This window comes from Myotis myotis, unplaced genomic scaffold (genome assembly GCF_014108235.1).
Source record: "Myotis myotis isolate mMyoMyo1 unplaced genomic scaffold, mMyoMyo1.p scaffold_m19_p_2, whole genome shotgun sequence".
NCBI classification, from domain to species: domain Eukaryota; kingdom Metazoa; phylum Chordata; class Mammalia; order Chiroptera; family Vespertilionidae; genus Myotis; species Myotis myotis.
Window position 1 is genome coordinate 25573601 of NW_023416324.1, and position 8729 is coordinate 25582329.

The window sequence follows — 8729 nt, forward strand, 5'->3', positions numbered from 1 at the left end:
AGCCCATTGGCAAAAGTTTTAGTAAGATTTTCTAGGAAATTATCCTGACTATTGATGTGGTCAGGTAAAGTGAGAGGACGGCTACCTGGCCAGTGCAGGAATTAAGTAAGGGGAGTCATTGTATGGAGTGACTGCAGGTAGCTATTACTTAGCTGCATAGCTACCTAAACCCTTCCTTTCTTCTGTTCATCATCAATCAACCAATATTTGTTGAGAAACTACTTTGTGAAGGAGTAAGCCTTCATGTGTGTGAAGTATGTCCCAGAACACCAGGCACCTCCTTGATCTTTCTAGCAACCTGGAATTAAGCATCACATGTTTTGATTATACCCCCTCACTTTACAATTGAAAAAAATTAAGTCTTATGCTAAATAACTATAAAGTCTTCTAGCTCATATATAAGAAGAGATGAGATGTGAACCATACTTCAATACAATTTCCTCCTGAAGGGAAGTTTTTTGGTTTTTTTTTGGGGGGGGGGTGCATATCCTATATAATAAAAGCCTAACATGCTAAGTGTCCGGTTGTCCAGTCGGCCATTCAGCCAATCAAAGCGTAATATGCTAATGATATGCTAAGGCCACTCAACTGCTCGCTATGACATGCACTGACCACCAGGGGGCAGACGCTGTGACTGGTAGGTTAGCTTGCTGCTGGGGTCCAGCCAATCGGGACTGAGCAAGACAGGCTGGACACGTCCTGGAGCCCTCCTGCAGTCCCTCCCTGGCTAACCAACCTCCTGCGTCCTTCCCCGGCCCTGATCGTGCACCGGTGGGGTCCCTCAGCCTGGCCTGCACCCTCTCGCAATCCCAGCTGTGGGACCCACCCCCAAGTGCATGAATTTCATGCACCGGGCCTCTAGTTTTGACATAAGAAACTAGGTCATATAGTTCTCAAGTTTCTTGGAGTCCAAGAGTTTCACAGTGATGGCTTTCACAGTGAAAGATCTCTACTATGGCTTCATGCACAGAATGACTACTTTCATCAGTTTTTATGTATTAGGTTCTGCCTAAGGTCTATTGTGAAAAAAACAGTTTTGCTACTTTTAATTTATAAAAAATATTTTTATTTTTTAATTGATTTCAGAGTGAGAAAGATAGAAACATCAGTGATAAGAGAGAATCATTGACTGGCGGCCTCCCGCACACCTCCCACTGGGGATCGAGCCTGCAACCCCAGGCATGTGCCCTGACCAGGAATCAAACTGTGATCTCCTGGTTTATAGATTGATGCTCAACCATTGAGCCATGCCGGCCAGCCAGGCTATATATATTTTAATTGATTTTAGAGAGAGGAAGGGAGAGAGAGATAGGAACATTGATGAGAAAGAAACCTCAACATCTTTTGGCTACCTCCTGCACACCCCAACTGGGGATGAAGTCTACAACCCCAGCATATGCCCTGACCTGGAATCGAACTGTTCATGGACCTACACTCAACCACTGAGCCACACTGGCCTGGCAACAGTTTTACTACTTTTTTTTTTTTTTTTTTTTTTAAATATATTTTATTGATTTTTTACAGAGAGGAAGTGAGAGAGATAGAGAGTTAGAAACATCGATGAGAGAGGAACATCGATCAGCTGCCTCCTGCACATCTCCCACTGGGGATGTGCCCGCAACCCAGGTACATGCCCCTGACCGGAATCGAACCTGGGACCTTTCAGTCCACAAGCCGACGCTCTATCCACTGAGCCAAACCGGTTTCGGCAAGTTTTACTACTTTTTTTAAAAAAGTTTGAATAATACTGCTATAAGAGAAAGATATAATCTTAAGTGCCTATCCTAATGGACTTTGGTCTGATTAGAGAATAGTTTTTTTAAAAAAAAAAGAAAAGCTCAGTGATGATAGAAAAGCTACAATTGAGCATAGCCTAAGGAACACCAGGTAGGAGGATGTGAGCTCACAGAGAGGATTCTGGAATCACTATTGTAATGTACCCTGACTGCCCGTGATGAGTGCTTTAATTTTTCCAGGGATAAGAAGCATGTGGATTGGGTTAAAACTTACTTGAGTATATGGACAGAGCTGCAGGCTTACATTAAAGAGTTCCATACCACCGGACTGGCCTGGAGCAAAACGGTCAGTGAATCCTCCTTCTTTTTACTCACCCAGGATGGGGTCCACAGGTTTCTTAGACTTTGGCACTACCAAGGTCCCAGAGCAATGTTAGTCTTTCAGTGTAGGGTAGAAAGAAAAAGGAGAAGGAAAGGGAAAAAAGAAAGACTAAAGAAAGCAAGAGTCAGAATATTCATTTCTGTTCCGTTTCAGTAAACATGAGTGGGGAACAGTGGAATGGAGGGGAGACAGATTAATGAGTTACATTATTCCAGCACTCTTAAGGCTTAAAAATATAGATACAAAACCCCAATATAAATCATCAAAATAAATGCTATAATAAAGATACACTACAGCAAGCATGTCAAAGTTGTGGCCGGCGGGTTTAAATAAACGAAGCATGTAGCTCGTTGGCCACGAGTTTGACATGCTTGCACTACTGAGTATGAGAAAGAGGAATGATTCTCACTAGGAGAGATTGTACTGAAGGGATATATTCTGGTCTGAGACTTTTTGCAAGTCTAAGGCAGTGAGAAGTGGGGGAAATGGGAAAACTAGCACGTGGCAAAGCTTAAAGTAAATACAGAAAAATCGGTCATCTCGGACTTCAATAAGGAAAGAGTCAGACTTTTAGGAGAAAGGGCAGGGAAGGAAAGTAGGTTGAGACTTTTAGACTTCATAATAGGTGATAATTATAATCGATATTTGAGCAAGAAAGTGATAATGATCAGATTTGCCCTTAAGAGGGCCTCAGTTTCCAGGTTAGGGATAAGGACATATGCACAGACTTTGAAGTGTTCCTAGTGCTAGGGGCTGCCACAAAAGAATTTGTAGGAGATGTAATCAAAATACAAGGAAGATTTAATGAGATTGAGGGGTTGCAAGACTTAAGGAAGATTGAACAGCCGAGCGTGGGAGCTGATGTCTTTCACTGAGATAGAGATGAGGTGGTGATTAGACAAGTAGGGGAGCAGGCAGGAGATGAAGAACTCAGTCTTGGACTTGTTGAGTCTGAGATAGTGGTGACACACTTAAGTAGATTTTTAGAAGTATGGGTTTAGAGTTGGATTAGAGGCCAAAGAAAAAATGTGAAGGGTGAAAAGAGCTGAGTTGGATCTTAGAAAGGGTGGGAAGGAATAATCAAGCTTTACTGGATAGCTTGACTAGTATTAATCACTGTATCAGGAGTGTATCCTGCACACATGTAGGACCCAGTTGGAAATGGTACAGAGGGGAAGAGAGTATGACTGTTGTTTGCGTTTATTGTTCCAGGGGCCTGTGGCAAAAGAACTGTGTGGATTGCCATCTGGACCCTCTGCTGTATCAGGTCCTCCTCCCCCACCACCCGGCCCACCTCCCCCACCAATGCCTACTAGTTCAGGGTCAGACGACTCTGCTTCACGTTCGGCACTGTTTGCGCAGATTAATCAGGGGGAGGCCATCACACATGGTGAGTACTTTGGCAAGAAGAGTTGGTACAGTACGTTGCTTGGGCCAAACCTTACCAACTAAGGATTGGACAGTGTGAAAAGCAGAACTCTTGGTTTGTGTATGGTAGAATTCATTTGGGATGTCATATTACATTTAGTTGCCCAAAGGGACAGCAGAGTTGGCTTAAATAGAAATTGAAATTAGGTGATTGTAGTTGGAGGAAGCCAACTTCAGAGGAAAGTGATTTATTATTAAGTGGCATGTACTGAGTCCCCTGTTGTGCCAAGGCATGGGGCCTGCAATTTTCCCCAGAGCTTTTTCCATGTCTACTTGGGACGACATTGTGTTGGGGATTAACTTCCTCAGCGGATACATAATAGTCATGGAAAATTTGCATAAGAATTACCTAAAGTTGGTGTAGAGAAAGTATATACTCTTATATAGCAGGCAGAAGTCTAAATTATATAGCCCTATTTTGGGGATCTACTTATAAAGATATCTAAAATAAAGACCAGTTTTATAGTATTACTAGAGGCCTGGTGCACAAAAATTTGTGCACTTGGGGGGGGGTCCCTCAGCCCGGCCTGTGCCCTCTCGCAGTCTGGGACCCCTCGGGAGATAACGACCTGCTGGTTTAGGCCTGCTCCCGGGTGGCAGAGGGCAGGCCCAATCCCTAGGTGCAGCCCCTGGTCGGGCTCAGAGCAGGGCCGATTGGGGAGCTGGGACGCCGCCCCGTCATGCACAGAGCAGGGCAGATTGGGAGGTTGTGATGCCACCCTCAGTCACGCTCAGGGTAGGGCCAATTGGGGGGTTGGGGCACCGTCCCCTGTCACACTCAAGGCAGGGTCGATGGGGAGGTTGCGGCGCCACCCCGTCACGCACAGAGCAGGGCCCATCAGGGGGTTGGGGTGCCGCCACTCTCACACTCAGGGCAGGGCCGATGGGGAGGTTATGGCTCTACCCCATCACACAGAGAGCAGGGCCCATGGGGGGGCAGGGGGGAGCTCCCCCCTATCAGGCACAGAGCAGGGCTGCTCAGGGGGTTGGGGCCCCGCCCCCTGTCACACACAGAGCCGCAGGGCGATCAGGGGGTTTGGGCGCTGCCCCCTGTCACGCTGATCCCGGTGCCGGGAGGCATATTACCCTTTTACTATATAGGGTAGAGGCCTGGTGCGTGGGTGGGGCCGGCTGGTTTGCCCTGAAGGGTGTCCTGGATCAGGGTGGGGGTCCCCACTGGGGTGCCTGGCCAGTCTGGGTGAGGGGCTGAGGGCTGTTTTTAGGCTGGGAGTGACTGAAGTTCCCAACCGCTCCTTTTTTTCTTTTTTTATTCTGGGCCAGCTTTACCTTGAGGCTTGGCTCCAGCTCTTAGGCCTCCACGGCTAAAAGTAGGTTTTTGGCCTTTGCTTACAATGTTGCGAATCTGCTGGCTGAAGTCCGGCGGTATTTGTTACAATGTTTCTTAAACTGCCCACTCAGAGGCCTGCAGCCGCAGGGGGAACGTTGGTTTCCTCCAACGATCCTCCATCACTGAGGCAAGCAAGCCTCATGTTAGCTTTAAGCTGCCTGGCTGCCGGCCGCCATCTTGGCTGACAGTTAATTTGCATATCTCACTGATTAGCCAATGAAAAGGGTAGCGGTCGTACACCAATTACCATGTTTCTCTTTTATTAGTGTAGATTAATAGCTAAATAGTATAACCTAAATATTCAACAGTAAGGGAAATTGTTAATTGTAGTTTATCCTCTTGATGAAATACTATGCAGTCATTAAATCTCTTTCTGCAGTGAACCAAGCAGAGTTTACAAAAAATCTAGTATTTAAACTACTACCACCAGGAGTGGTGGAGCTAAAAAGGCCATTCAATATTGGTTATGTAGATTGGCCATGTTCAGGAGTAAGGAGTGGGTTAGCCTGTTGAGGGTAATTATGGAATCTTTTCCCTAAAATTAAAAAAAATTAAAATAGCCCAGCCAGCGTGGCTCAGTAGTTGAGCGTCAGCCTATGAACCAGGAGGTCATGGTTCGATTCCTAGTCAGGGCACACACCCAGGTTGCGAGTTCAATCCCTCCATACATACACATATGCCATGTTTTATCTTATTGAGTGGAACTATAAAAGTTAACCTTAGGGTAGAAGAGAAATTATCAAGGTGCTTCTCTAAAATTGCTTTTGAGAGAACATCTCAAAGGCTCTAGTTTTGGCTTTAATTTTTTGTTAAGAATCAGTCTGAGTTAGTTATTGCCTCAGCCCAAAGCCCTGATATGAAGGACAGAAACAAGACAGCTTGTTGTTCTTTCAGCCCTAAAACATGTACCAGATGACATGAAGACTCACAAGAACCCTGCCCTGAAGGCCCAGAGTGGTCCAGTACGAAGTGGCCCCAAACCATTCTCTGCACCTAAACCAGGAGTTAACCCATCCCCTAAACCAGCCACAAAGAAGGAGCCAGCTCTACTTGAACTGGAAGGCAAGAAATGGAGAGTGGTGAGTTGTTAATTCCGGGACTCGGGTAACAAGGAGTGGACGGGGTTTTAATGGAGCACAGCCAAATAAATGCAGGGTTCTGACTTAAATTGCAAGAAGGAAAGTTTGTGATAGTCTGTTTTTGGGATGGTGTGTGCTTAGCGATGAGATTGCTGAAAGGGGTATCTCTTTAACAGGAAAATCAGGAGAACGTTTCTAACCTGGTGATTGATGATACAGAGCTGAAACAGGTGGCTTACATATACAAGTGTGTCAACACGACATTGCACATCAAGGGCAAAATTAACTCCATTACAGTAGGTGAGTCCTTGTTGTCCTAAGCAAGCTCTGTTTTAGAGCCTGAGAGGGCGGAACCGTACCTACCCTGTTCCTAAGATTCTTAAATATATTACTTTCCTTTAAAGTTATACTGTTGACCTGCTCCCTTTCTTCTAGATAACTGTAAGAAACTCGGTCTGGTGTTTGATGACGTAGTGGGCATTGTGGAGATAATCAATAGTAGAGATGTCAAAGTTCAGGTAACTTGATATTTTGGCTTTTTCCTTTGGTCCCTGAGGAATTAATTGAAAGAGACACAGAGCCGACCCACAGATGTTGCTGTGGTGGGAATCTGATTCTACAAAGTCTGTAAGCTGAGCTGCTTTGGACGTGGCAGAAGCGGAGTTGGCTCCTAGAGTGAGCTCTTTCCAGCACCCATCCCAGCCTGCCCCAGTATCCAGTATCTGTTGTGCACCTGCAAGCTTTTCATGTAGTTGTTAAATCATGTGAAACAGTGGAAGCTTTTCCTGTAAATTTGTTATTCTTCCCAACTGCTGGGACTTAGTGTTCTTGGTGTTCTCTGCAGGTAATGGGTAAAGTGCCAACCATTTCCATCAACAAAACAGATGGCTGCCACGTTTATCTGAGCAAGAATTCCTTGGATTGTGAGATCGTCAGTGCCAAATCTTCTGAGATGAATGTCCTCATTCCTACAGAAGGCGGAGACTTTGTAAGTTTCTTGATCTTTTTAGTATTAAGATCAGAAGGGACTGAAGACTTCTTACATTAGACAAAGTGAGTTGAGGGGCATTCTGCCCTGAGTGGGTCAAACTCGGCGACGCACACTTGAAGCACAGAGAAGTGTGACGTAGTCACACGAGGTAGCGCTCCAGAGGGTAGTAACGGCCTTCCTTAGGTTGGGCGGCTGCTCAGGTAGTAAAAAGGAAAGAGAATGTGGCACAGCACTCTGTTGAGTTGGTGCCATGAAGCCATACATCTTATCTATGCTTCATAGGCTTAACAGTCTGTTCAGCATCACTGTCAGTGAACTGTACAGAACAGATTCAAACCTATACCTGCCTGGCTTTGGAGCCTTTGTTCTCATTCCTACACTGCAGTGCTCCTCCACTGTCAGTGGTAGGGGAGGCATTAGTAAAAGATGTGGGTGGCAGTGCCAGTGACATAGCCTTTTAAGGGAGGGTTTGGTTTCTCTCACTACATTTTGCCTGCTCTCAGAGCTTAGTGGAAATAAGCAAAGGAAGAAAAGTGTAAGACTGAATCCCAACTTATTTTTTTGCTCATATTTAAACCTGTTTCTTTATTTGCAGAATGAGTTCCCCATCCCCGAGCAGTTCAAGACCCTATGGAATGGGAAGAAGTTGGTCACCACAGTGACAGAAATTGCCGGATAAGCGAAGTGCCACTGGGTTCTTTGCCCTCTCCCTCACACCATGGGATAAATCTGTATCAAGACGGTTCTTTTGTAGATTCCCTCTACCTTTCTGCTCTTAAACTGCTTCTCTGCTTTGAGAAGCACAGCTACCTGCCTTCACTGAAATATACCTCAGGCTGAGATTTGGGGTGGGATAGCAGGTCAGTTATCTTCTGCAGGAAGGGGCAGCCTTTTCCTGTCAGCTCAACTGCACCACCAGTCTGCTCTTACGGAACTGCAGACCAGGACTGGTGTGTTTTAGCTTTCAGCCTTTGGGGATTATTCCACCAATAGTCTTTTGGGAAGAACAAAGCAGTCCCCAGGAATTAACAGCTCAGAAAGTTCACACAAATTAATCTTTTCCTAACAATGAGCATGAGGTAGCAGAAGCTGGTGTGATTCCAGCCGGGTCTTCTAACAGACTAATTTTTCACTGTTGACAAGTGAGGCAAGTGTTGCATTGGACCAAAGGCTGAAGCTTGGCCATCTAGCATTCCAAGCAAAATTGTTTCCTCTAAGTATTCCTTTTATTCTGCATTCCATCCTGGCTCTACCTGAACCTGAGACAATAGGTTCTCCTGTACCAGCTGCTGTGGCAGTGCCTGCATCCAGGCCAATTTAGAGTCTTGGACCCTTTCTTTCTCTGGGATCCCTGCCCAGCACCTTCTTAGAGATGACATAAAAAGGGGGGGGGGGGGGGGGACGCACCATTCTAAGGAATCTGGCATTCCTTCCTCCCATGCTAGGTGCCTGTCATCCATCTTCACTGTCTCCATTGCTCTGTCATGCTCAACAGCTTTTGGCTTCGGTCCAGGCACCTGAACAAAGGACTACAATCTCCACTGTAGGCTGGTTTTCGGTTTTATGTAAGAATCTTGCACAGCATTGCTAATACAAATTTCAGTTTTTCCCTCTAGGACAAACACATACCAAAATATGCAACTTTTTTTTTGGTGGGAAGAGATATTGTCCTGTGACTTCTACCCATTTCCTGAGGCCTGTAGAAATAAACCTTTATCTACTTAAAGTTATACAGAAAATAGAATAAAATTAATACCAAACTTGC

At 45.5% G+C, this 8729-nt stretch overlaps 1 protein-coding gene across 6 annotated transcripts in view; it reads left to right on the top strand.

Moving 5' to 3' along the window:
• Nucleotides 1–8728, top strand: part of CAP1 (cyclase associated actin cytoskeleton regulatory protein 1) — a 30390-nt gene extending 21662 nt beyond the window's left edge. For all 6 annotated transcript variants that reach the window (XM_036350832.1, XM_036350829.1, XM_036350827.1 and 3 more), the window contains exons 7-13: nt 1977–2082; nt 3331–3508; nt 5789–5973; nt 6150–6273; nt 6409–6491; nt 6818–6961; nt 7560–8728. In XM_036350832.1, the coding sequence (XP_036206725.1) occupies nt 1977–2082; nt 3331–3508; nt 5789–5973; nt 6150–6273; nt 6409–6491; nt 6818–6961; nt 7560–7643 (904 nt within the window). In that variant the 3' untranslated portion in view covers nt 7644–8728. The remainder of the gene's footprint in view (nt 1–1976; nt 2083–3330; nt 3509–5788; nt 5974–6149; nt 6274–6408; nt 6492–6817; nt 6962–7559) is intronic.
• The last annotated feature ends 1 nt before the right edge of the window (nt 8729 follows it).